At 37.0% G+C, this 27,199-nt stretch overlaps 5 protein-coding genes across 5 annotated transcripts; 4 read left to right on the top strand and 1 right to left on the bottom strand.

Moving 5' to 3' along the window:
* Positions 1 to 5,620: 5,620 nt before the first annotated feature.
* mpdu1b (mannose-P-dolichol utilization defect 1b) lies at positions 5,621 to 9,025 on the bottom strand. The gene is made up of 7 exons (XM_043245208.1): positions 8,874 to 9,025; positions 8,201 to 8,266; positions 7,988 to 8,120; positions 7,753 to 7,838; positions 7,535 to 7,653; positions 7,338 to 7,448; positions 5,621 to 6,850 (listed from the first exon to the last, which is right to left on the bottom strand). Exons 1-7 carry the CDS (start codon positions 8,989 to 8,991, stop codon positions 6,728 to 6,730), a joined length of 756 nt encoding a protein of 251 aa, XP_043101143.1. The 5' UTR covers positions 8,992 to 9,025; the 3' UTR covers positions 5,621 to 6,727.
* Positions 9,026 to 9,244: 219 nt separating this feature from the next.
* mblac1 (metallo-beta-lactamase domain containing 1) lies at positions 9,245 to 10,526 on the top strand. The gene is made up of 2 exons (XM_043245209.1): positions 9,245 to 9,677; positions 9,762 to 10,526. Exons 1-2 carry the CDS (start codon positions 9,249 to 9,251, stop codon positions 10,008 to 10,010), a joined length of 678 nt encoding a protein of 225 aa, XP_043101144.1. The 5' UTR covers positions 9,245 to 9,248; the 3' UTR covers positions 10,011 to 10,526.
* Positions 10,527 to 11,861: 1,335 nt separating this feature from the next.
* On the top strand, positions 11,862 to 13,845 carry tm4sf21b (transmembrane 4 L six family member 21b). The gene is made up of 5 exons (XM_043243350.1): positions 11,862 to 12,145; positions 12,259 to 12,324; positions 12,610 to 12,746; positions 12,964 to 13,150; positions 13,290 to 13,845. The coding sequence occupies exons 1-5, from the start codon at positions 11,954 to 11,956 to the stop codon at positions 13,296 to 13,298; spliced, it is 591 nt and encodes a 196-aa protein (XP_043099285.1). The 5' UTR covers positions 11,862 to 11,953; the 3' UTR covers positions 13,299 to 13,845.
* A 122-nt stretch (positions 13,846 to 13,967) lies between these two features.
* On the top strand, positions 13,968 to 16,559 carry LOC122348084 (lysophosphatidic acid receptor 6). Its single transcript, XM_043243349.1, has 2 exons — positions 13,968 to 14,150; positions 14,904 to 16,559. Exon 2 carries the CDS (start codon positions 14,952 to 14,954, stop codon positions 15,912 to 15,914), a length of 963 nt encoding a protein of 320 aa, XP_043099284.1. The 5' UTR covers positions 13,968 to 14,150; positions 14,904 to 14,951; the 3' UTR covers positions 15,915 to 16,559.
* Positions 16,560 to 20,407: 3,848 nt separating this feature from the next.
* her8a (hairy-related 8a) lies at positions 20,408 to 22,916 on the top strand. The gene is made up of 4 exons (XM_043243581.1): positions 20,408 to 20,696; positions 21,304 to 21,399; positions 21,565 to 21,637; positions 21,803 to 22,916. Exons 1-4 carry the CDS (start codon positions 20,634 to 20,636, stop codon positions 22,261 to 22,263), a joined length of 693 nt encoding a protein of 230 aa, XP_043099516.1. The 5' UTR covers positions 20,408 to 20,633; the 3' UTR covers positions 22,264 to 22,916.
* The last annotated feature ends 4,283 nt before the right edge of the window (positions 22,917 to 27,199 follow it).

The raw sequence follows: 27,199 nt of genomic DNA, 5'->3' as shown, positions 1-27,199 counted from the left end.
GTAATTTATTATATAGATATAAACATTAAGCCGTTTAATTTAGATTTGTTAAAAATGCTGAGTGCACCTTTTAAAATTTACCGCATTGAAAAACCTTTTTTAATTATAGCAAGGTTTGTGTCGAACAAAAGTTTGAGGAGAGGATTAAATATGAGGAAAACGGCTAGAAAGGAACGACTTAAGTGCGAAATCATCTACTTTCACTGTCCACCTCAGAATAACTCGCGCTCTCTCTCTCTCTGAAACTGGTTGTTGTCTCGGTCGTAATTGGCCGTTTCGGAGGCACATTGTCCGTTGCTTTTGAGCTCGCAGGTGTACGTAGTAAGCCACTGAATCCGGAGAGGCTCCCTTGGACCACTTTGTTCTCTTTTCTCGCTCCCCGCTGTGCGGAAAATTAGCGTTGCCGTCGTTTCTCCCCGTTTTCTCCTCGGGTTTAACCCCCTCACCTCCTAATGTCATTCTCATGAAAATGTAAGAGCTCGCTGCGGCTAATCGGAGGGCGAAGGGAGGGGAAGAGCGTGTACCTTTACATTTACCCTGAAAACAGTTAAGGCGTATTTCCAAGTTAGATGAAGTAAATCATTATCCATTATCATAAAAAACAACGATTTAAGGAAGAAAATGAAGCCCACGTCGTTTGGCGTATCGTCAGACGACTTCTTGGGACTGTTTTTGGGGGGTTAGAGGGCGGCTGTGGGTGTTGAGAAGGGTGGGGTGCTGGATGCTCCGCTGGGAAACATACAATCACTTAGCAACGACCACTGAGGCTTCAACAAACTGTTACCGTGGTAAATTGTTGGGTTGCCAGTTTGCAAGATTAAAGCCAAAATTCGATGTCAAGGAATTGTCTGAATAAGCACGACATCTTTGGAACGTTTTAGCTTAGTAATTTGCTAAGTCTTGTTTGTTATTTATTTATTTATTTATTTTTATTATATAAAACTAGCTTGAATCAGTTGACAGCTATATCGTCATAAACCCGGAAACGAGATTAACGGTTGCTGTGGAAACTGGGGGGTGCGTAATATTTACATGCATTCCGAGGGAGCCGCTCCCCTCCTGCACGCACATACGCACAGCCTTCACTTCTCAACAGGTGAAATAAAAACTGATTATATAAAGAAACCTGATGGTTATGAATTGATAAACTTACTGTAAAGTTGTATTTATTTATTTAAATGTTTAATTATGCAAAGGCAATACAATGTAGACCTATATATAGAGTATGCCTATGTTTTCACACCAGTTACATTTTTGTCCGGTGTCAGTTTAAATGTTAAAAGACACTTTTTGTCTCACTCTCGTGTTGAATTGTTGTCAGTGTGTATTGTTTATGACCATTATGGTTATTCTTCAGTTTTTGCTTTCATTCCTGTTTCACGGGAAAAAACAACAGCTTGATTGACATGAGGGTGAGTAAATAATGTGATCATTTTAATTTTTTGAGTGAGCTATTTTTTCAAGCAGACTACATGCTTGTATTTTATTTTCAATCTGTCCACAGGCCCACATCAGAACACGTTTCATCACTCTCTTGTATGATGACTTGTCAGTCTTTCTTTAGACGTTGTGTATGCACAGGTGAGTGAGTGGGCGTAAATTTTTCTTCCTTTTTTTTTAACTCAGCCGCTACGGTTGGTTGAAATGCCACCGGGGCTGGATACACGCATGTGTGTGAGTCAGCCTACACGAGCGCTGCCTGTCACGCAACAACAGGAGGGTGGCCAGACTCATCCGATAACAGTCTATGTTATGTCTACCATGTCAAAAGTCATTTCGCAGGCTAATAATATGAAACAGTTTAAACAGAAAAGCCAGTTTGTGTATACATATGTTGTTTTGTGTACACAGACAAACAGTACAAAAAAGTAAAAGACAAGAGAGCGAAACAAGGTAAAGCAACAAATCTGCACACCAAAGGCGAGACGTTTCTGCCAAATCTATCAACATCCTGTATCTTGACCTATCTTGTAAAATCAAGATTTGGATGCTATTCTAAGTTGGAGTAGGTGTGTGCACCTCATACGTTTTTGCTTTTTTTTTTATTCAAAAGGACGTAAAATGAAACACTTGAATTCCGGCTTGTCAACAAAACATATCTACATCAAAAGACTGGCATAAGGCCAAAGCAGTAGTCTACCTGTCTGCTTAGCTCATAGCTGGGAATATCCACAGTAAAAAGACAACTGTAACAACCCCATTTGTTTTTTTGTTTTATTTGTCGTAATGAAATTTAAAAAGCCGAAGAGGAAGTTGAGTAGTGAGTTATTACTTCAAAGTAGTCTCAGCGAACCTATTAAAAACTTTTAACAGTGTGATTGAAAGACCAAATGCTGCAGTAACAAAAACATTTAAATTGGTTAACAGTAAGTTCCCTTACTATATAAAATAAAACTGTAATGGATCTGGTCTTACATACTGTTAACTGTACCCAAGCAATGTTATTATTTAAATGGGGAAAAAATTCCAGAATTGGAGGACACTCCACATTTGTTGGTATTTTAAATAACTGCTTCTGATTAATTTTGTTATCAGGTTTGTATATTAGGGTATATTGTGAGATCCTTTTGTTCAATCAATATTTATTGCATTTTTTTGGTGTTACCATTTATTATAGTATTTACTTCCGCTCGTGGAAAGTCTACTTGTGATGAACTTTGATTCTTCACCTCTCTTAATCTGTACCAATTTATAGTGGTTATCACTGTTAATAGTGTACAGTTTGTTTACATTTTAAACATTATTCTGGCAGATTTGTTTTCTCTGCAAACTACAGAACATTTTTATTACAGTGTAGAGGGGATAAATTGATGCAACCGATAAAAATAGAACGTGCAGAGACCCCAGAGGTCAAAGCCCACCGTTCTGAGCAGCCATGGCAGGCTTTGATGGAGCACGTGTACGTTTCTGTCAGGTTAATGTGGTAAATAGAGGAAGCATTTGCGCAGCAATGAAAGAGTGATTGACAGGTAACACTAATGAGTGCACCACACCCCGGGCAAGACTGGTCTTGCAGCAAATCGAGGGAGAGCAAGGTGGGGTGAAACAGAGGCAGAGTGAAACAAGATACTCAGGATTGCTATTTCCAAAAAAGATAAATCCATCACCTGTGATTGTATGCAAGCAAAGTTAACACGCGGTGTTTACAGGCATACGCTGAAATAAGACACATAACTTGAAATGACTTGTTACCCCACTGCCTAAACATTTTTTGTTGAGTCACGTAAAATATTTCAGTTGTCATTTACATTAACATTAAACAGCATGTGAGGTAAGGCCAGAAGCCAAACTCTGAGGGCTTCCAAAAAGACCTGAGGGAAAAAAGCGGCGTAATCCAGCGTTATAGACATCCATTTAACTGTAAAATAAAAAAACAAAAAACCAAAAAAACTTGTCCAATCTCTTACGATCTAACCTTTCCTTATCCCACTCTTGATTGACATAAAAATGTTATGCTAATATACGTAATGTTGTGTTAATTCATTTACAAAGAGGTAATATTGCAAAATATTATTACAAATAAAAATACTGTTATTTTAATATATTAAATAATAATATTAAAAATAATATTAGTAATGGCAAAACAAATGTTCATTTAAAAATCTTGTGCTGATTTGATATTCAAGAAACATTTATTATTTGTGGGAGATATTTAAGGATCTTTAAGGAATAGAAAGTTTAAAAGAACAACAATTTTTTAAATAGATTTTTTTTGTAACATAGTTTTGTCACTTTTGATCAATTCAAAGCATCATTGCTGAATACAAGTATTAACATTAAAAAAAGTACTGACCCCAAACATTTGCACTTAAATGCTATTGACGGGCATCTTTAGGTGTCTTTAACAGTGATTATCAAAAACAAAACGTGTTCACTGTCTAAACATCTATTTGATGAAAAGGGATCTGATGAGCATTGACAGTAGGTGTGTTGACATGAACTTTGCCTAGCCCTGCTGATCAGCAAGAATAGCCGGTTGCAGCTGGGGGTGGAGTTAGAAGAGAGCCATCAGATCGGATGCTTTCTGCTTTTTGCAGTATCTACGGGAATAACACTACCTATATACATGAAAACAAACATATTTCTGGTGTCGAGCTGAGTCTGTAAGTTTAAGTGGAGTTTGCAAGCTAAATACTAAGCATTTATATAAACATGAGCAAGCCTACATTATGAACACGACCAAAAAAATAAAATCATGAAGAGAATATGTCTTCAGAGGAGCTTACGGAGGAATTAATCTATCATGCTTCACTTTTATGCCTATTTAATTTTTTTAATTAAACAATTACCAGAAACAGTAAATATTTATTACTAGCCAACTTTATGGCACTGAACTATCTCATTTATCATTTTTTTTGTGGCTAACTGATTTACCTTTTTTATAAAAGATATTTTCAGGAATTAAATGATGATTTTTGAATTTTGCTTTATTTAAAATGATTTATAACAGTGTATGGTTTCATCATTTTGTTTCTCACACATTTCGTGTCATACATCATCAATCATCAAAGCACAAAAACACCTTTTTTGGGACAAGAGTTATTATGTTATTATGTTACTTTTAGTTAATCAAAGATGTCATTTGAAATTAAATGTATGCTTGTAAATAGGTTGTATGTATTTAGACTATAGATGCACTATTTATTCTATCATTTTATAAACCATTTCAAGGATTTGTGCAAGAATAACGAGGTGTTAAAACTCTATAATTTGATCCTAGATTAGAGAAATTATTTGCTCTTCCTTTAACTGCTTTTGATATTTAGATAAATGCTTTCATTAGATTCCTGGCTTATCTTTCTGCCATTTGCATTCAGGCGTCCTGTCTGAGTGCACCATTGTTCCAGCACCACTTTTTAAACTCTGTTTATGTTTGCCTGCTCTCACATTCTTGATTGTCTTCCCTCTGTACGTCTAGAAGACAGAACAACCCTGCCAGACCTGCAGGAGACTCAGTGCTACCATTTACAATGGAGCGCAGAGTATAAAAGACATTAAAAGAAATAATGGTCATGTATGAAGTATATATATATATATATATATACATGTAACTGCAGTTAGGTAGCACTGAAGCACTGAAACTGGCATATACTATAACCGTATACAAGAATACAGTGCACTGGTCTGGATATTCTGTGCTTTTTGAAACAGCACAATTAAATATCAACAGCCTTTAGAGAATTAAAGCCACATCTGCCTGGATGTGCTTCATTTTTACAAATTTTTGCAAAAAAGAAAGAAAGAAAGAAAAAAAATCCAAGTAATCGTAGTCAAATAAAACATTCATTTTATTCGAATTTCAGGCTAAATTGATGCCAGATGACTTGAGTTAGCAACTGAATATAGTTTCTGAAATAGAACCAGTATTGTCAGTATCTTTCCAAGTATTGGTCTTGACTTATGCTGAACATCTCATTAAAAAGTGATGACAGATGGAGACTTAAAGACTGAATTAGACACAAGTAATTAATGATATAGCTAGTAGGGTAAAGGGTTCCAGTGGAGAAAACTGATTGCGTTTGTATTTTTTAATCAACTCTTTGCCTCTCTCTGGTGGTACAAGTATGAATCACAGTTTATCAATTTGAATCATCCATAATGGATTGATGAAAAACACAACTTCAAATAAAAGAAAAAGTTTATTAAATGTTTTACCAACAACTGTTTGTCTTTTTTAAAGCCTTTTACACAATGAATACTACAATTTATCTGACGGAAATGCTTTACTCAATGGTCAAAATTACAACTTCACATATGGAAAAATCTTAATCACAGCCACTTGCAATATTGCATACATGAAATAAACTAACAATGAACAACAGATGCTCACAAGCAAAAAAAAGGAAAATAAATTCTCAAATGTGTGCAAATATGCAATTTCCATCATTCAAATAAAATTTCCTTTTACCTGCAGACAGATTAAACCTTGATTTGATGGGTGAATAACTATCATCATCAACAACAAAAAAGTGCTTTGATGAGAATTTCTCTTATTTTACCAAGTTCCCATTAGTTGGAATGGCTACATTTACTACTGTATGACCAAGATTTTTGAAGAAAAAAAAAAAAAAAAAAAAAAAAAAAAGATTTTGTCAAATACAACAGAATGTCTTTTCTAGCAACATGGGCATTTCTAGATTCTGGAAGACTTTGCAATAATGTGTCCATATGGTTGGATTTGTCAACACCAAAACCAAAAAAACACGTTCTGAGAAGGCTGCCTTTAGCATATGATGACCCATATTTTGTATGTGTGCACTTTTACAGTATTTTTGGTCATTCATAGATTTGTTGAATTAAAAATGGCTATATAGATTTTTGTGAATATTCAGTGAGCCAGGGCAAAGTGAGCAGTTTAACAGTATGTTAGTAATACTACACAAGCTTTAATATGTTTGATTTCAGAATGCTATGGACACTAATCTCTTCCCTGAGCTAAAAAAATGATCCAATGAAATAGCCCACTACCATAAAAAAGGGGAAGAATTTCTAAAATTATGGAAGGACCCCTGACCATAACGGCTTTTTGGTCCACTTCAGGGCACCTGGAATACGTCAATGTGTGCATTATACAGTATTTGTACCTGTCTGTAAGTAGTGATATGCTAACAATGAATTCTTTTAACAAGTGACCAAGGGACAGAACTTAATTTCACAAGAATGCATCCAATTCCCCAATCAGCTGTCCATTGCACTTTGTCTACATGAATTAGCTTGTTGTTTGGATCTACTCAGTCTTCTTCCTGAGGCCAGGGCTGCTGTTCCAGTAGTAGAGGACTTGAGCTGCGATCACACCATTGCAGAAAGAAGAGATGATGTAGGTGACAGCCATGAGAGAATCTCCTGTTTCCTGGACAGAGGACACATTAAAATAGGCATTTATTAACGGAACTGTGTAGACCTGTTTTAAAATAAATATACAATCCAAAGAAGACTAGTTTTCACTAACATCAAGTATCGGGTCATAAGTTTCTTTTTTTTCAGCAAGGAGACATTCAATTTATCAAATGACTTACTGTTCCAAAAAATAAAATTCAAATAAATGCTGTTGTTTTTTGCTTTCTACTAATCAAACAATCTTTTAAAAGTAATATTAAGCAGAATGGTAATGTTAAGAAATGTTACTTGGGCATCATATAAGGATATTAGAATGATTTCTGACGGATCACAAGACAACGAAGACTTAAATAGTGACTACGAAAACAGAAAAAACGTCATTTTAATTCATAATAATATTTTACAATATTAACAAATCTTTAATCAAATGCAGTCTTGGTAAGCATAAAAAACTTCAGTCCATCAACGTACTGCATGGCATGTTATTATAGTGGTTTTACCTGCACTGTAGTGAATATGCGTGCTAAGGAGCCTGCAAACAGCAGAAACACTGAAATAGCTGAGAGCTGTCCAGTGTGGCCATTTCTGTAGTTGGTACCAGCCTGAATTAACTGAAGAGACACATTGGACACATTACATGAAATATGTATCTCTTCTGGGTCAGCCGTTGAACGCTGTTGTTTTTTGACCAGTTTACCCGTCCAAAGATGATGGCTGGCATATTAGAGGCTTGCATTGTAGTAACAACAGATATGGGTGTCATGGGAGAGAGTAGGACTGCCAACAGACCAAAGTAGACTGCCAGATACCCCAAACCTGCAAATAATAACAGCACAGTCAAAAGCAACATCATAAACCGACATTTAAAATCCACGAAAGCAGCACATTTTTTTGTTTGTTTGTTTTTAAACGTACCTTTGATGGTGTTTCCTCCATAGTGCTGTATGAGAAAACCAATGGTCACAGTTTGAAACATGAGGAAGAGAGCCTCACCCCAGGAACTGTCAAAAATAATTGTGGTAAAACATATCCTTGTGTGTTTATTAACCATTCCCCCCCCTTTGTTGTTTGGTATTTATAAATGCATAGCGATCGTATAGTCAAACGCTTACCTGATCAGCATAATTAGGAAAGAGTGTCACTGATTTACCTGAAAGGAAAGCTGTTTGCAATACTGTAGGCCATGGTGCCCGTGATAGCAAACAGCTCCAGCAGCACAGAGTTAAAACTCAGTCCCTCAGCACTTCTGGCACCAATCAGCTTTAGAATCTGAGGTAGTTTTACTATGAAGAGAATCTACATTAGAAGAGAATATTTAGATTTTGTGTGTGTGTGTGTTCTAAATATGAAGATGTTTTCATACCTAATACAGAACCAAGAATGATCCCAATGCCCAGGCCTTTGCTGATTACAATCTTCAGACAATCCACTAAAGAGAATCACAAAGTCAAGCTTCAATAGGGCACTTAAGTGCATGAGAAAGTTTAGGCACGTATTTTTTAATGAATGTTACACAGCAAATACATTTTAAAAAGACATTATGATTGTAAATTATAATACAGGTAACTTTTAACATATGTTAACTAAAACCCAAAGAATCGGAAGTTTGGACAGCCTTTACGGAAACCCCCGATGATTGCCGAGGACATACTAAAGGTATCCAGTAAGAAACTGACATGCATATGGTTCCGCCTCCTCCAACAAGCGAGAAGTAGAAAAGCTGACGAGGTTTAATACAAATAAAACAAACTAAAACACATCCACAGCTCAGGGAACCACTTAATTGCTACGAAACATATTTGTATCATAGATGAGCATAACTAAAGATTAATTGATAAGTACATCCCCTCTGAAGTCAACGAAAAGCGAATAATGCCGTTACCATCAAAGCTGCAAAAATTATAGTCATGCCGATGTTTTACAAGAGAAAAGTCCACTTTGTCATTGAATCGTTGTACGAATAAACGCAAATAAGCTTTAAAATGCCGCCCACTTATTCATAACGTTACTGCTAAACTAAGAAAATATAAACCTACCGTGCAAAAGATTGAACTGTAAAAAGAACTCGTCATAACATTTTTCTGGCATTAAATAATTAACCAGAATATCTTTGAAAGGATCCATGAATGATGTTTCTACAACTGCTTCCGCCATGATGCAAACGTCAAATCAAATCACGTGATGCCGTACGTCACTTTAATTCTTCCCCCTTTTTTTCCACAGAAACTCTAATTTAGGTTCCTTCGATTTGCGATTAAAGGCAGTGGTGGCCCAAAGGACTTAGCTATTATTATTATTATTAGTAGTAGTATGTATATTACTTTTTTCCTTCTGTCAGCAAAAGGATTGTCCTCAGTGACGTTTCATATAAATTTGTAGATGTGGTAAACCTTTTGTTTCTTTGAGCTCAAATGATCCCAGTCACACAGGCTGAAATGGACACGCATCGCTCAGTAAGAAAAAGTGAATCTGGCATTAATTCCGACATTTCAGGCGAGCCATACTGCGTCTCGGTGTTAAAAGAGGGCTACTGCATAGCTGAACCAGACGGAGCGTTTAGAGCTGATGGTACTATTTCTTTAATTACCGGACCACAAACTATTCTAGTGGACACCGGGGGACCTTGGGACCGAGATTTTCTGCTCGCAAAACTTAAGGAGAAAGGTCTGACACCAGATAATGTTGCTACTGTAGTCGGAACCCATGGTCACTCGGACCACGTGGGAAACTTGGGCTTGTTTCCAAACGCCAAAATAATCGTGGGATGCGACATAAACGTGGGGGATCGATATCTGCCAAACCAGCTGGCTGAGGGACAGCCGTACCCTATTGACGATTATGTAAGCTGTCAGACTAGCAAAAGCTCTGCGTATTCTAAAGTAGTACAATCAAGTAATCCTCTTTATCCCGTTTCATCCAACAAGGTGTCCGTCATTCCCACGCCTGGCCACATGGGTAGAGATGTCAGTGTCCTGGTAAAGGGGACATCGGAGGGGACGGTCCTTGTTGCTGGGGACTTGTTTGAACGTTGCCATGATGAAGATTCATGGAAGGAATTGAGCGAGAATCCTCGAATACAGGAGAGCAACCGACAGATGGCGCTGCAGATCGCCGATGTGATCATTCCCGGGCACGGGCCATTATTCAGAGTGCATAGAAAATCATGTCATTGACGTAATCCTGAAGTTATAGAGCAATAATAAAACATTGACAACAAGGAACGCAATAGTTTATAACACCAGTGTGACGCAGGCAGTTTAAAATAGCACCTCAGTGCTGTCTCAAGCCACAGTACACCTGCTGTTAGTGTAAAACGAGATTGCTCTATTTATCAATGTTTAACATGGCTTTATACTTCAATATTAGATTGTCAGTTTCCCAGTATTGACTGCCCAAGGCAATTACACACTTTCTTGAGTTATTTTTAGACTTAATCTTGTTTTTAGATGACGTGACAACAGGCTGTGGAAGATAAGAATGATGTCAGTGGGAAATGAGGTTAAGAATGAAATTATATAAAAGTTATATATGGACTTTTTAAGTGTGCAGTCTTAATTTTTTTGTGTAGGCTTAATACGAAATGTGAAATCATTGATTCTCACTAAAGCTGTTTGCTGTAGCCTGTCAACAATATATGCTTTGTAATTATTTTGTGTCAATATAAATATGAATTGCAGCATTTTACTATGTGTGTGTGTGTGCAAGTGTTTTTGTTCACATCCTCAGCCCAGTCCTTTCTTAGGACCTGCAACATCAGCTTAAGAAATGAATTCTTATTCAGGTGATATTTAAAGTAATAGATATAAACTGCTTTAAACATTGCTACACAAAGCGGTGACTCGCTGAGATACTGTTGTACAACATTTTATTTTTTCTAAGTTCATTTTTTTTTCACATTCAAATATTTAGGAAACGAATGACATTTATAAAACTCTTTTTATTGTATAAGTTCTGTGTTTTCCATCTAAACTTTTCTGGATTCATAATAATGGGTTAATTAAATCTAAATAATCAAAAGCGTCTCTAATTATTAAATTAAAAAAACACTTTATGGAGATATCAGTATGTATATATTATCCAAATTAAAATTTAAAACAACCCCAAAACAATAAAAAATATGATTATCCTTTTATTAGTTTTAATAGTAATTTTGTTGTAAGTAGTAATATATTTCCTTCACAATGTATTCAAGTTCACCCACAATTTTATTTTAAACTTTTAAACTTAAACTTCAAAAGATAGTTTAAAGTTTATATTTAAAGTCTTTGAGGCTTAATATTCACAGACACTACTCCACATTGCATTTAGAAGTGTTTTGACCAACCTTCGTTTTATTCATGAAAATTTGAGAAATTCTTGGCATTGTGCGTAACAGGCTAAAGTGAACGAAATTTCTTTGACTGGATTCTGTGATTCTGTCTGCTTTTCTAAAAAATCATAGGGCCCAGTATATCTGTACCTTGATCCATTATCTAACCGCTTTGACATTTGCTGTAATTACACAGAATAAAATATGCAAATATGTGATGTACTACTATGAACTCAGAGTTTCCGCTGATGGTTTATAGATTTTTGATAAGAGATCATGTGAGATCTGAATTTAAGTGCCAAAAATGATTCAGAGTTCAGTAAAGAGCCACACACAGGCCACACCTCAAACAACCGATAACATTCATTGATATCTGGCCTCAAAGGTAGATGCCAGGTTATAATAAATATCATATGACTTCGATTAACAGATTATATTACCACCACCGCAACTGGTGAAGTATATGTATAATTAGCTAGCAATAACAGAAGCATAATAATGTCCAATTTCTCTTTTCTAAAATTTCTCTTTTTCTCTTTTTTTCATTTAGTATGTTTCTTCACTCAGTAAATAAATAAATACATAATGTTTTTGATAGATTGGTCCTTCAAAGTACAGTCACCATTTTTATGGCTGCCAATAAGCCATAAAAATGTGATATCAGTAGCTGAGGACAGGTAGGTGTGTTAGTCCTGTTAAATACAGTATTTATAATCCATCCTCTCCTCACTTTAGCACTCGAGAAGAAAGGCTTACGTGCTTAAAATCTGCTTAATATTTCTCAGATTTAATTAAAATATTTACATCATGTGTACAGGAAAGTGCTCCAAATGTATAGGTATCAGTCTTTATCCACTGGCACTGCTTTCCATCATCTGCAACATTTTTCTTTTCTTCCCTGATTTACAAACCACTTATGCTAAAGAAGCAGCAGAGGGACTCTACCGTCTTACGGATGAGATCAAATTAATGGGAGGTGTTGTTGGAGGAGGCATCTTGGTGAGGAAATTCTCCTCTTTTTCATTTTCATTGGCACTATTCACTGAAATATCCAAAACAGACAGGATTCATTGTAGGCTACATCTGATACAGATTTTGCTTTTTCCTTCTAGGTGTTGATCCCTGCAATCCACATTCATAGCACTGGGAGACAAGGCTGTTGTGGAAACCGCTGTGGGGTGAGTTCTTTTAGGGTCACTGATTTGTCAAATTAATCTGTTATTTATTATTATATATTTGTTATATTGTTTTATCATTTGTCTATACTTTAAGTACTGCCTAAGTGCTTCAGCAGGTGTGTCCACTTTATTTAAAAAAGGAATATTTATAGTTCACCAAAAATAGCAACTTTCCATCCTCTTTTACTCACCCTCGTGTCATTCCAAAAATAATCAAATACGCTCTTCTACATTTTCCATTTAGTGACATAAACCTATTCTGGCTGTGTTGTCCTTGTGCATTAGATGTTCCTGTCCGTCATCTTTGCTGCAGTTGGTGTGGCTGGTGCTCTGTACAGTGGCACTTTATCAGTGATTGCTCTGATTTACGGACCAGTTTGCAGACTTGAAAATGGTGACTGGATCAGACCATTCATGAACAGGTAAGGAAATGAATGGTATCATCGTATTTCAAAGGGCCTAAGAGAGTCAAGTGGCGTTCCCCCCCTCTCTCTCTCTCTCTCTCTCTCTCTGTCTCTCTCTCTCACACTTTCTGTGGCCCTATTAACTGCGTATGTCGAGTTGTACAGTTTTGTTATGTGACATATGTTTTTTTGTTGTTGTCATTTATTATTATTATTATTATTTACTGTTTTGCAGCACTCCGAGCTATTTGGGAGAATCTGAGATTTGGAGCACTTGCACAGAGCCAGAAAATATAGTGGAGTTTAACATTGGGCTGTTTTCTGCTCTGCTGGTGGCTGCTTGTTTAGAACTGCTGCTCTGTGGATTCCAGGTGCTCAACGGGCTCTTTGGCTGCATCTGTGGTACATGCAGTCACAAAGAGGTACGCACTCTAGATACTAGATACAACTTCAAAACGTTTATTTACTGCATTTTTTTCGCAATGTCTAGTAATATTGGCTTCGGCATGGTATCAATACAATTTTCTGATAGCGAGTCTAAATTATGGTTTGTTCCTTTAGGTTGCATAAGCTTGAAATGCCAACAGAACGGATAACACAGGATCAAGATTTATTACCCGACACGTATCGATCTTTATTACCATTTGGTGACCTTTAGCAAATGTGGGGATGGATGTACAGTAAACAAGAAATGGACAGTACTTCAAACATACTTCACTGACTCTTATTATGCTGTCTATTAAAACATTATTTACAGACTGAATAACAGATTGCGAAAATGCGTCAGGACAACCTTACTGGCAATCTTACTAGCAATTTTTTGTATGTTTAAATGTAAATATGTTACGTGTTTTTTTTCTTATATTATGTTGTAAAATATCCAGCAATATCCAGTTCTTTTAATGTTATGCTTCTATGAATGTATTCACGTTATCATTGCAAAATATAATAAAATAATGTTCTACAAATATTACGTTCAACAGTTATTTTGTCATTTTGAGTTAAGATTTAAAGCACATTCGACCACTTTTATGCAAGGCAGGACTATGCTCTGTTTAGGAATGATCTAACTGGTGCAGATGGTTAGAGCGGCTGAAATAAAACTCGTGAAACTCCACTTTAACTGGCCCCTGGCTTCTTTATTGCACTTTTGTAATGATCTTTGTGACTTATTACTGAGGAGTTCGGTGTGTGTTTTTTAATTGTTTCTGTACGTATGTTCATGTTCATTCACTAGTGTTTGAAGCAGCATAAAAGGGGACCTAAAACTAAGACAGAAATAACAAGTAGCGGACCGTTTCTGCCCTCACCACAAATGCATTTCCTGAGGTGAAGTTGAGGAGAGATGCTGCAACACAGTGCTGCATTGGTTCATTGGAATCAGTACCAGACGAAGGAACTCTCTTCTACAAAACACAAACGGTGAGCGCAATTATAGCATCCGCAACTTTTTTTTTTTTTTTAACTTATTTCTTAAGGCAACGTTGACAGCTTTAAGTTGTGTGTAACTATTTGTTCACGTAAGACCTATTCAGTAAAAATGTGTGAATCAGAACGAGAAATGAATTTTAGCTAATCTTAAAATAGAAGATTAGAAGTTACATTAATGTGTATACATGAAAAATTGTATGTTTTGGGGCAATCATGACTTTTAACAACTTCTATATATAAAAGTAATTTTCATTTAGTGTGCAAGTATCATGAATATATTAATATATAAACATATTTAAATAAACCAAGTAAGAGTGCTACTGAATTGTGGCTTTGACATTTTCGTCAAATGTTCTACTGTAAAAGCGTAATTTAGCGTCAGCTGACAAAGAAAAAAATACCTCTGAATAATGGCTACAGAATATTTAGCTCGCATGAATCTAGGAACAAAGATGACAAATATGTTGGTGCCGGAATGGCAAGATCAGAGATGTACATTTTACCCTTTATGAGACATGTTCATGTTACTTGACCTTTAAAAATACACATTTCAACCCTTCACTGGTTTCACATGATGAGTAGGAGGAAAGGTTTTTTCTCTGTATTTCCTATGCACATAAGCTGCTACATTCTTGCGTACATAAAAAACAACGACCAAGATGACTTCTAGATGCAAAGATTGTTAGGCATGACATTGTTGCGTAAACAATCATTACACAGCCATTTGTTTCTCTGTCGTTGCAGGGCATTGAAGGTTAGTGAAGAAGATAAATCCTAAGAACGGCTCGGCCTATGTCAAGTTTTATGAATATGACATGTCCGAATGTGACATGTTTGCATCCAGAACAAAATCAGATTTTTGTTGGTGTGTATTCAGTGGTCTTTATATTTGGTCTAACCCTTAACCTGACCGCACTTGTGGTATTTTTCCGAAACTCTAAATCCAGTTCTCACACCACCGTGTACATGATTCACCTGGCCTTTGCTGACATCCTTCTGGTTTGTACACTTCCCGTGCGGATCTATTTCCACAGTGTATTGGGGGGTCTGCATCTGACAGTCTGTAAACTTTCTGGTCTCGTAATGCTAAGCAACATGTACAGCAGCATCTTCCTCCTTACATGCATTAGCTTTGACCGTTGCATAGCAGTCTGCTTCCCGCTGTCTTCCCTTGTCCGAGAAGGCCGCAAGAAAGCATGGTGCGTGTGTCTGGGAATCTGGATCCTCACTATCGCAACAAGCTTGCCTATCTACTTCACAAAGAAGACAAAACCCGGAGAGCATAACATGGCATGTTTTGGTGGTTTTCCTCACTATGCAACTGAAAAAGCTCCTCTTGTTTCCACTCTGATTATGGGGTTTGGGATCCCACTATTTATTATGATCCTGAGCTCGTGGGGGCTTATCCAGGCTATAAGTAAAAGCACGGCTGTCCAGACCAGCGACTTAATAGACAGCGCAAGGATTAAAAGGATGATAATAACAAACTTAACCATTTTTCTGTTCTGTTTTCTGCCGTATCATATCATGCTCTTGATACTGCATTTCAAAAAATGTACATGCACGCTGTTAACAGCCTACAGGTATAGCCTCATGGTAGCTTGCCTGAATGCGATGCTGGATCCTGTGGTGTACTACTTCACGACGGAGACATTTCGAAAAAAAATGGATGTCGAATCTGTACGCAAAATATGGCCAATGAACAGTCACAGCTCGGATGGAAACGCACGCTCACGTGCCCCGTTCACAACATGACAACATCTTGGTCTACACAACTGTAAAGATCAAGATAGGTGTTCATGTAGGTCTCTCACGTTTATACTGAGGCACTTTGCAAGGCCGTTCACATGGATTTCTGCTTTATAAGAACGAAACAAGATGAGAGATTATCATGTATGACTCAAATGTTTTTTTTTAAAGGAAACCACAAGAACTTTTCACCTTTCTAAATTGCATGCAAGCACAGTATGCGTAACGTAAATGTGCTGTGCAGCCTTGGTCTTTATCATATATGTATCTCTGATTAAGTAAATAAATGATTCATTTATTCATTGATGTGAAACCCCTATTTTTAGAATAAATACACCAGTGTGAGAAAAAGCATTTTAATTACATATCTGTGCATTAAATTTTGCATGTGTGCATTTTTGATATTTTCACGATCATTTTGTAACCTTTCCAGTGCCTATATGGACAACATGTATGTATATATGTTAACATGAATTTTTTTGTTATACTGTAATGTTGATACTAGTTGTTTGAAAACCACCAAAACTCTTTTTCCTGTCTGTTTCCACACCCTTCCCCCTCTCTACCACATCCGATTGACCTTGTGCATCTTGCTTGTGCTGAGTACAAAAGAAGTTGTGTAAATACGTTAATAAAATCGCTTAAATACTCTTTTTTTAGTTTTAATTATTGTTATCTGTCTATATGTTTTTTTCCTTTTCTGATGCCAAAAGAGAAACAAACAGGAGACTGCATTGTTAAAAAAAGGTATTTAATTAATTTGAAAGGAAATGGTGAAACATGTTCCTCTCGTAACCCTGTTTACCAATATCCAGTTTTAATTGTGTGTTCTTGTTCTATTTTTTTCTCCTAAAAGCATTGCATTTACAAACCTGAAGCCTCATCTTAACTGATGAAGATGAAAATGATTAATTGCATAAATGATTTATGTTAAAATATAACGTTAGAATACTTTACTGTACTGCTAAGTCGCACAAGGAAACTTGTGCCTTGTTGATAGGAGATGTGTGACAAATATAAACAGTATGGTGTAAAATGAGCTCAGCAAGATCTTAAAAGCGTTTAAAATTTTTTTAAACTAGTCTGAAGCTAAAAATCAAGTGTCAGTGACCATCATATATTAGCCTATGATGTGTTTTTTCTATGAAATCTGTCAACTTAAATTTGTAGATTGGCTCTGACTTTTGGAAACTAAAGTTTAAGGCCTCTATCACTTGCTTGCTCTATTCTTTTTATATTCTGTCTGTATTATTTAAAGAAATCCTTGCTATGCGTACTACTGTTAAACTGAGACTTGTATATCATCGTTCTTTTTTTGTTGATTTTAATTGCTTCCATTGTCCTCATTTGTAAGTCACTTTGGATAAAAGTGTCTGCTAAATGTAAATGTAAAGTCAGCTTCTCCAGACTACAAAATCTGGGCAGAGTTTGTGTAATATATTTAAGCACATATAGTGAGGGCAGTTCTGATCTTCAGGCATGTAATCTTTCATTTTTACTTCAGTCCTGCAGGTTAGCTGAGGATGGACATTTTGCATGTAGATAACCACACAAGTCTGCTGAGTGATCACTGATTGACTAACTTAACCAAAAACAGGGGAGTTTTTTTGCTACCGCATTTAGCCACAGTGCCACACAGTGCCATCTGTCACTGCTCTAGACAAATGATTTTCAGACCCTGGATAGAGATACTTAAACATTTTTTGTTGCCGGTATAATTTTAAAGAAAATGTATGGTATGTAACAGATGAAGGTTCGGTAAAGAAGGGATAGAAACCTGCAAACATAACCTTAATAGGAAAATGTTAGCAGGGCTACCAACTGTGACACATGCAGACTGAGACTTATACATCTGAAACTTTTCTCACACCACACATTCATTTTCTTGTGCACTCAAACCCACCTCAGAGTGTCATAAGAGAACATTGGCAGATCATATGGTGATATGTGTATTTGTGTTTGTGCTTTCAATTCTTTCACTGTGCATTGTGATATAGGGTCAATATTTTTGCAGCACTGCAACAGTTATGATGTCAGACATGTCCAGATGTCAGGTAAAATTCCTGACAGGTATTTTATATTTCTGTATATAAATAGATAGCATGAAAAACAAAGCCCAAACAAACAAACCTGCTGTGCAAAATCCCACTCAAGGTTAAACTCAAAAGTTGTCAGGCCTGGCCCCAGTAAACAACAAAACAAACAAAGTAAAGTATGAACAATGAGTCAGACCAATTTCAGTTAGTCAGAATCCACCCACCTCTTTGTTATATAAGTGAGGAAAGTGTAGATGTTAATAAGAGCACAATTGATAGTGGAATTTTCTTGTATAGCTCTTTGTGCATTTTCTTGGCTACAAGTTGTACATTTCTGGGAGCGACATATAAATCTCGAAGTCGCACTAACAAAGGATTGGACTAAATATGACGTCTCAAGATGTCCGTGCATGAAGGCTAAAGTACCCTGGATAATTTCAGAAGCGTATGATCAGACTTCGAGACCCGAGCCTGGGCAGCTTCACACCACTGGTTATATTATATTGACTATGATTTACTTGTATGTGAATGGTTGTATACACTCTGGCCATTTGATAATACCTAGAATATCAAAATCGACTGCGGGCGGCAGATCCTTTTCTAGCACCTAAACTCTGGAACAAACTCCCTAACTCTGTCCGGGAAGCAGACACACTCTGTCAGTTTAAATCTAGATTAAACACACATCTTTTTAACCTAGCCTTCACATAACACACTAATACACTTTTATTATTCAAATCCGTTAAAGGATTTTTAGACTGCATTACTTAGATCAGCTGGAACCGGGAACACTCCTCATAAAACACAATGCACTTGTGACATCGTAAAAAGACCTGAATCTATGCTAATTTTAGTCTTGTTTTTTTTTCTTATTCTGTTTCTCAGTTTGTATCCAGACTAGATGGTGGATCAGCACCCAGAGATTATTTTCATCAGAGACCAGAACACCTAGATGCGCACCATGGACAGATCACCAGATCCTGATGCACACACACACACACACACACACACACACACACACACACACACACACACACATTTACACTATCTGACACAGCTGTGTTTAAAGCTGGAGGTTAAGTGCTGGGCATCCGGTCAGAGGAGAACTGGCCCAAACTGAGTCTGAATTGTCCCAAGGTTTTTTTTCTTCTCCATTCTGTATGGATGGGGTTTGGTTCCTTGCCGTTGTCGCCTCTGGCTTGCTTTGTTGGGGACACTTAACTTCTAGCGATTATCGTCGAATTGATTACAGAGACCTTCTCTGCATTTAATAACAAATTGTTCAAGCTTGTCATTATACATCCCTGTCATTGTATTCTTCTGCTTTATACTGTTCAGTGCTTTGATACAACCTGTGTTGTTAAAAGCGCTATATAAAAATAAAATGATTGATTGATTTATAAATGGATGCATGTAAATGGTTGTATATATGAGTCGTGTCAATGTAAAAGACCACTGCTTTATTTCTACACTTTGTTCCTGCATTAGCAACAGAAAGGCCATTTGTGTTTGGCACTCCAATGTCGTTTGCTGCAAACTGAGCTCCCTCTACTGGTACTTTAAATCATATATTATACTTTGAAACAGATTTGTATGTCATATATAAACGCTGCGCTGAAAAATGATCAATTCATTGTCTATATCAATTGTATATCATGTTTTATAGACATATATGTATGCTGATGATATCACATTATTTACATATAAATGAATATCCATTTTCCCAGCAACAGATACTTTAAACTATTGAGGTATTTTTCAACTATCTTTAATAAGTCATTATTTTAACGACGTTTTAGGACCTTGAAAAAAAAGCGCCGTTAGGGATGTGTTTTTCTGGGTTGCTGAAGAGTTTAAGATGGCCATTAGGGATTTGGCACCCTGTCTATTATTCCGTTGACTGTGGGTCATTATTGCCGGACAACAGCAGAAAAAGAGATCTTGGCGTGCTTCAGTGGAGTGTGCCCGTCCCGTAGGTGAAAAGAACAATAGTGAATGGGGTAAAGGGGAAGGGTCGCGCGCTGTGGAGGAAGGGGTGGGAAACTAAGAGATAATAGTAGTTCTCCTACTGCGAAAACACTTAAAAACTAAGATTTCGTTGCTATTGTTGAACGTTACCATCCTCCAACCTGTACCGTCCCCTGTCTTTGTTGCACATTATGCAAAACATTGCACCTGGAATCCGGTATTAAAAATGTTTCAAACGCATCCCAGGTCCCTAAACGTTATGCTCTGAATCAGGTGTATTAAACATGTCGATGAAACCCGTAGATGCATTCTTTTTTTGTAAAATCAGTTTTAACTTAGGTGTTAATGGTCGCTAAAGCGATAGCCACTTTGTCGATTCCGAGTAACTATAACCGTCAGTGAAACTATCACTTTGTGAAATCAAACTTTTGAACTCTTGCTTCATCTCAGTGCGCCAGCTCTGTGCGCGGAACGTGGGGTTCGTGGTATTTAATAGGCCAAACCCGAGACTGTGGGAAATTGTGCAGCAAAAAGCACCCCCGTATTGTCATGGTAATTTCAGTGGGTGGAGGTTTCAGGGGGAGCGTGAGTACATGTTAAACGAGGTTAAGTGAGCCTGTTTAGTTTCTAGATTTATCAAGACTACGCCACCTCAAACTCGAGTTTCGTAAATAATCGTGGGAAAGCGAAAGGTTTCTGAAATACCCAGACCTGCGCAAAAATGACGGCCTCTAACGTCGGCAACGGTCCGGAGAAGAACTTCAACGCAAAAGAAGAGCGAAAGGTAGTGGCGTTTTCTATATTTTGTGTTGCTTTCATGTAGGATATGCAACTATTTGTTTAGATAGACGTATTGAACGTATTTAAACGTATGGGACGAAATGGAGCAGAATTCAGTAAATCGTACAAAGCAGCGTTGAAAGTTATATTAACTTGTTCCTGACTTGTATCTGTGTGAATATCTTTTTCTGATAAAAAAACAAAACAAAAAAACAAAAACAAAACAAAAACAACACAACCCCCCCAGCTCGGTTTAATAAAACAATTGATCAGTTAGATCTCAGTACTGTTTCCACAGTATACGTAGTGTCCTAGTTTTAGATATTTATTAGTTCCTCCTGAGTGAAAAGAGTGCAATTAGCATGTTTTTTCCTCAAAGAATGCTCAAATCTCTTGATATATTTCAAGTATGGACCTAGTGTTTGTAACACACCCACATGAAAATAATAATTTGATATGTCCAATTAGTATTTCACACTTCAGACACACACCTTACAGAGCTGGCACGTGTGTTGTGAGCCTTGTACTGTCAAATTTGGACTGAACGAATCCCTTGAGGATATCTAATGAATATTTAATACTCCCCAAAACTGCCTTGTTTATCATTTTAGCTGCGGAAACCCTTGATAGAGAAGAGACGCAGAGAGAGGATAAACTCAAGCCTCGAGCAGCTAAAGGGTATTATGGTGGATGCCTACAATTTGGATGTAAGTGACCCAAACAAGCAATAAACAATTATACAAAATATAATTCAACTACTAAATTCATTTTAATTATTATTTCTCTTTTTTATTTAACAAATAATAATAGTAAAAAATGTACAAAAATAGTAAAAAATGTTGCATTGAGTTTATTTCTCATTCTTTCTACAGCAATCTAAATTGGAGAAAGCAGATGTTCTTGAGATAACAGTTCAGCATATGGAGAACCTTCAAAGAGGCTCAGGTTAGACTAATGCTAATACCATATCTTACAAATATGTTTTTTTTTTTGTATTTGAGGTTAATGTTACTTCAAACATACAAACAACCCCTACTGGTCTTTAGAGTTAATTTCACGATCATTTACTGGTCAAATCCCTCCTATGGTTACATTATATTTTATTTCCAGGTGGTAGCCTCAGTCCAGGCACTGGGTTTGAGTCTCGACAAAGATACAGTAGTGGCTATATTCAGTGCATGCATGAGGTGCACAACCTGCTCCTGAGCTGCCCTGGGATGGACAAGACTCTGGGCGCTCGTCTGCTAAACCACTTGCTGAAATCTCTTCCCCACATCAGCACAGAGGCCGGCGGCACGGCATCTGCTGGCACCCCTGGCCCTCTTCCTCTATCCCCTACCCAATCCCCTCTGAACCTGCCCTCCTTACATGCCCGCTCTGTCCACCTGAACACCCCTCCAACTCCTTCTCCACCCTCCAGCCCCGCTCACTCTCCCAGAATCCCACCGAATAGAGAGACACCACGTGAGCAGTCCTCTCCCCCCAGGTCTCCTTCCCCTCAGTCTCCAGCACGATTGGCCCTTCCCCCTTTCTTTCCAGGAGCTGATCCCTCTATGTGGAGACCCTGGTGAATGAATGCAGCCCAGCCCCCCATCTGCCCTCCCCTTGCCCTTCCTTGGCCTGCCCTCTTCTATCTGATAGTTTCCATTACATTTAATCTCTTGGGAGGTTGGAGTGCTTTCCACTCAAAGGGGTTCATCATATTGAGTTACAAGGTCCCGTGGGGTTTTGTGGTATCATTTAAAGCACTGTACTGCATGCTTGGAAGCAAATTATGCTACGTCCATGTTTTGAGGGTATGATCGCAAATGACACCAAAGCTTCCCTCGTTGATTGTATATACTAGTATTGCTGTCTTGAACACTTGTAGGGAAAGTTTTCATTACTTTACTTTGTTTTTCTCTTTGTATTTTTTACTAGCTGGGTTTTAGACACGGTGAACTGTGGGTTTTAGGGGATTTGTTGAAATTATGCATGTTTCTCTACCTTAAATGCAAAACACTAATTGTGACTCAGAAAGGGTAGAACTGACAAAATCACTTGTGAAGAATATACTCCATCCTTGTATATTACAAGAAGAGAGGAGTCTGACTAGTACCTCATATTGAAGCAGTTAAAACTGATTTTCTTTATGAAAAATCAGAACTGTGTATTGACTTTGTATTCTCGGAAATTGATGATAATGATGATGTTTGTAATAAAGGCGATTAAAAAATGAAAATGATGCTGACCAGTTTGTATGTTTTTTTGTTTTTCATATTTAATCTGTCTGGTTCTTTATTACAATGGCAAACAAATATTATGATAATTTTTTAACATTTACAAACAGCACCATGGACACTTTTTCTAAATGAATTTACTCAAATTCAACATTTTGCACATTCCAATTATTTTGTATTTATTAGCCAACTATATGATCCTGGACATTACAATTAATAAACTGTATTAATACAGGACATACGAAAAAGCATGCAAAAAAGAGAAAAGAGCACAAGGTCAACAAAATATGAAATAATTGAAAGGATCCATGGGTCAACAAGTGATGCAACGCCAAATTTCTCCAAATCTATGGCAATGAACAAAAAAACGAATGACAAAAATGAACAAAATAAACTAATTTAGCCTACATCTTGGATCGCCTGAGATGTGAGTTAATGTCAGCACATTTGCATTTTTAGCTGAACTATTTCTGAAGGTAAACAAAATGTACGCTTGATCCACATTGTAAGAAAATTATGCTATTACTTAAAACAGCCACTAGATGTCACTATTTACCAGTCACTTAACGGTCACATACTAAATCCCAGGTCGCCGTGATTTTGCCAAGACGTGATCCTGGATCAACATTTTTGTTGATTCTGGATCAACATTACTGTCCAAAAATATAGACTTATCCCAATCCCTACCCCTTAACCTAACCCTGCCCAAAATGCATGCCTTAAAATCTGTGGGAAGTGATAGCTGATTAACAAGGGTGTAGAGGCACCTAACCCTGATCATAAGCCTAAAACAGATATTTCCTGAAAATGATCCTTTAAATCTGATTGGCTGATTAAAATGTTGTTCCATGATCAACAAGAGCGTTGATTCAGGAACACCTTGTACTAGCTGCACACTACAAAAAGATAACTACCCCCTAATGCATTATAATACATTTAAAACTAATTTCTCTACAAAGCACATTTATTTAGGTCTGGCATTCAAGTTAAAAATAGATATAGAATGTGATTCACGTATGTTTGGAATTTGAGCAGGTATGAGTAAATAGAACTTATTCAGGATAATAACACAGTATTTAATTTGTACAAAGTAAAACAACTAAAAAAAAGAATGATACAATATTTCTGCTTGTGCAACATTATTCAATTCAATTCAATTCAAGTTTATTTGTATAGCGCTTTTTACAATGGCTATTGTTCCAAAGCAGCTTCACAAAAGCAAATTAGACATATTAGACATATTAGACATATTAGACAAATTAGACATATTAGACATATGATTTAAAAAAGTGTGCAACCTGCCCTCCGAAGGTCTAATTTTCCAAGCCTCGTTTTCATTCCTGAAAATGAAAGGGCAGATATGAGTATATTTTCCAGGCTTACAGCTGTTTCCTTCATGTGGTACTTCATTAGGCCCACCGGTGTGTTTGGACACGTCTTTGACTGGTAACTTGTAGTTAAGGGTTAATTCTGCACTCCCTCGTGTTCACCATACATCCAGGTGGCAATGGACTATTTCAACAAGACAAAACAGGTCTGTGATGCCCCACAATTAACCCTTAACTGACCCCTGCGTTCTGGCTTCTCAATCTCCCTTCTCTTGAAGTTTGTTATAAAATACATGCATACTAAAATTGGCTATTGCTGTACTAAGCCTTATTCTTACACAAACTACTGAAAAGAATAAGCCGTGTGACAAATCAGGTTTCTGGCGACGAAAACTAGTGCTTGCCTTGTGATCCCCAGATTCCCCTTGAGGTTCATTATTCAGTATCAGCTGCAGAGCAAGAGCTCAGAGATGAATGGGGCTTTTGTTAGGCTTCGGATATTGTATGCGAGCGAAACAGATGGGGGTCGCATAGTTTGGGTGTACAGTGACACATCAAACCTCGGAGTTGCCAGTTCTTCGACCTCTTTAGAAAACATTTCACGTTTGTTCATTTTGCACGACAGACAAAAAGCCCCCCCCAAACAAACAAACCTAGGAATACGTAAGTGTGTTGTACATTAAATGTAGCCATACTGTACTTCACCAGAAAGCAGAGAATGTCTGAACTTCTAAAAAATAATTTGTCACATCACAGGTTAGTTTAATGGAAACTACTGTGATTAAAAAAAATCTGGTATATTCCTAATATTGCTTTAAAAAAAAAAAAAAAAAGTTAAAGTAATATGTATATGCGAGTGCCTTTTCTGCCTGATATGTTATTAAAAATATTTCATTTGATTTGCAAATTATATTATTTAATTTGTTACCAAAATGTTGTCGACTATCCTATATAATATTTCCATTCATGCACACACATTGTCACCTATCTCTTTAACGAACAAATGGTTGTCCTCACGTAACTGTCCCTTTTATTGAGGCAGCGATAGTAGCCTGGTATCAAGATTGCAGCAAGGATAAAGTTACGCTCTCCTCGTGGACTGTAGAGAGCGCGCGGCGCTGCAGACAGACGGGGATACAGTAATGGATGGGGGTTGGGACAGATGGAGTGTCTTTGCAGGCTGACGCGAGGGACTTCTTAAATGAGTAAGAGCGTATTTCTTATAGTTTGAAGGACGGTTAAGCATCTCTACCTGGTGTGCTGGTTGCAAACTTGGTTGCATTTTTCGGTACGCAGTTGATGGATAACGGAAGACTCGATCCTCAGAAAAGTCTGGAGCGCTGCACGAACTAATATTTTTTTAAAGAAACAGCTACGCGTTGCTTCTGAAACTCAATCTGGGTGAGTAGAACCGATAATGCAAACCAATACACTGAATAATGATTGTGTTAAGCGGCATTTTTAGTCCATCTGGCAACCGCTTTTTCAACTTCTGTGTGGCTCGGGATTCCTAGCTTAATCTGGCCACATGCATTTAGACTTTCAGTGCTTCCCCTTTGAAAACAACATGTTTTTCGATTCAGTTTTACACTTTGTTCAGTATTACGTTTATTTACTCCTGTTTTCTTTGTCTTGAGTACGTGTCGGGTCAACATATGGTGTAATGACATCCACCCTAAAGCGCTTTTCAGTTGCTATAGTCATCCCGAGTAATTACATAGATTATTCGGCTATGGGCTCGATTAGCGAGGGTAAGCTTATTTAGCAGCTGCTAAGTTTTAGAAGCAGTTCTTTGGTCTCATATGAGCGGCCTGTTGGACAAGGCTGGACTGTTGTCCACTGGAAGAAAAGATATAGTTGAGGTTTCCAGTTTTCTACACGGAGGCAAGTTTCTGCAAAGGACCAACTGTTGCTCTGCATTTTTAGGACCGTCTCCTTTACAAATAGTTTAAAGGGACAGCAAACATCCCAAAACGTTTGCCATTACTCATTCTCATGTCTATCCAAACCTTGTTAATTGACTTGTTTTTGTGTAATTATAACAGTAATAAAAAAAAAAAAATTGGACACTTATTTTCGTAAAATGAATGAGGACAGAAGCTGTCGAGCTCCAAATGGACATAATCAGCAAAACACATAAAGAAATCATAAAAGAGCCCCATGTGAATTATGTGCGATACAGAAAAATCAATAAAATGATATTGCGTTGTGCAAATGAAAAGTCAAAATCCAAAAAAAATCAATCAAACTAAAAATTCTTTTTGCTTTACATGCGCTGGGATGTCAAATGAATAGCTGTAGTAATTGTTATGTAACGTAAACACAACGCTTGCTCTGACATTTGCATTGTAAAATTAGCCCCAGTCTCTGAACTAACAGTGACATGTCTCACCTTAATAAAACATTAGTTGTGATTGGGGAAAGTGGGGCAGTTTTGTTTGACCTTTATATGTCTTGTCTGGCTGGTTTATGGTTTTATGCACCTAGGCATGAAGCAGTTGCATTGCCTTTTTATTGTTTGAAGGAGTTGTCCTCTCAAGTTACTTCCTTTGTGATGATTAATTTTAAGCCGAGAAAAAGAAATACTCAAGAGTATTATGAAGAGACAAAGTAAGCAGTCGAGGCTCCTCCATCTTGTCTGAGTGAGTTTTGTCTTTAATGTATGTTCTTTTTACAGTATTTTTAGTATGTGGCTGGGGTGTGGTTTATCTTCCAGGTTATAAAGAAAAAAAAAGTCTGCAAAATGACTAAATGTAAATGTAAATGTAAAAAAAGAAAAGAAGAAAAAACAGTGAAACAATTATCATGATTTCCATAAAAATATTAAGCTCTTTATAAAAAATATTAAAACTCTTGTAAGCATTTAGAAAAAAACAGTAAGTGAAATTTACGGTAAAATACTGGCAGCCAGAACTTTACCATAAAAGATAGGGTAGCAAAATTTTAAGGTTTTACAGACT

This window comes from Puntigrus tetrazona, chromosome 7 (genome assembly GCF_018831695.1).
Source record: "Puntigrus tetrazona isolate hp1 chromosome 7, ASM1883169v1, whole genome shotgun sequence".
Lineage (NCBI taxonomy): Eukaryota > Metazoa > Chordata > Actinopteri > Cypriniformes > Cyprinidae > Puntigrus > Puntigrus tetrazona.
The sequence above is the reverse complement of the archived record's forward strand: the minus strand, read 5'-3'. Positions and strand labels throughout refer to the sequence as shown.

What these genes read in the sequence shown, in the direction of transcription:
- tm4sf21b (XM_043243350.1), top strand. Translation starts at nt 11,954, where the DNA reads ATGTGTACAGGAAAGTGCTCCAAATGTATAGGTATCAGTCTTTATCCA. An exon ending in TTGTTGGAGGAGGCATCTTG is followed by an intron (nt 12,146 to 12,258) that starts GTGAGGAAATTC and finishes TTTTCCTTCTAG; the next exon opens with GTGTTGATCCCTGCAATCCA. An exon ending in ATCAGACCATTCATGAACAG is followed by an intron (nt 12,747 to 12,963) that starts GTAAGGAAATGA and finishes ACTGTTTTGCAG; the next exon opens with CACTCCGAGCTATTTGGGAG.
- LOC122348084 (XM_043243349.1), top strand. Translation starts at nt 14,952, where the DNA reads ATGTCAAGTTTTATGAATATGACATGTCCGAATGTGACATGTTTGCAT.
- mblac1 (XM_043245209.1), top strand. Translation starts at nt 9,249, where the DNA reads ATGATCCCAGTCACACAGGCTGAAATGGACACGCATCGCTCAGTAAGA. An exon ending in CGTACCCTATTGACGATTAT is followed by an intron (nt 9,678 to 9,761) that starts GTAAGCTGTCAG and finishes TCATCCAACAAG; the next exon opens with GTGTCCGTCATTCCCACGCC.
- her8a (XM_043243581.1), top strand. Translation starts at nt 20,634, where the DNA reads ATGACGGCCTCTAACGTCGGCAACGGTCCGGAGAAGAACTTCAACGCA. An exon ending in TGGATGCCTACAATTTGGAT is followed by an intron (nt 21,400 to 21,564) that starts GTAAGTGACCCA and finishes TTCTTTCTACAG; the next exon opens with CAATCTAAATTGGAGAAAGC. An exon ending in GAACCTTCAAAGAGGCTCAG is followed by an intron (nt 21,638 to 21,802) that starts GTTAGACTAATG and finishes TTTTATTTCCAG; the next exon opens with GTGGTAGCCTCAGTCCAGGC.
- mpdu1b (XM_043245208.1), bottom strand. Translation starts at nt 8,991, where the DNA reads ATGGCGGAAGCAGTTGTAGAAACATCATTCATGGATCCTTTCAAAGAT. An exon ending in ACAGTTCAATCTTTTGCACG is followed by an intron (nt 8,267 to 8,873) that starts GTAGGTTTATAT and finishes GATTCTCTTTAG; the next exon opens with TGGATTGTCTGAAGATTGTA. An exon ending in GCATATTCACTACAGTGCAG is followed by an intron (nt 6,851 to 7,337) that starts GTAAAACCACTA and finishes TCCTCTGTCCAG; the next exon opens with GAAACAGGAGATTCTCTCAT.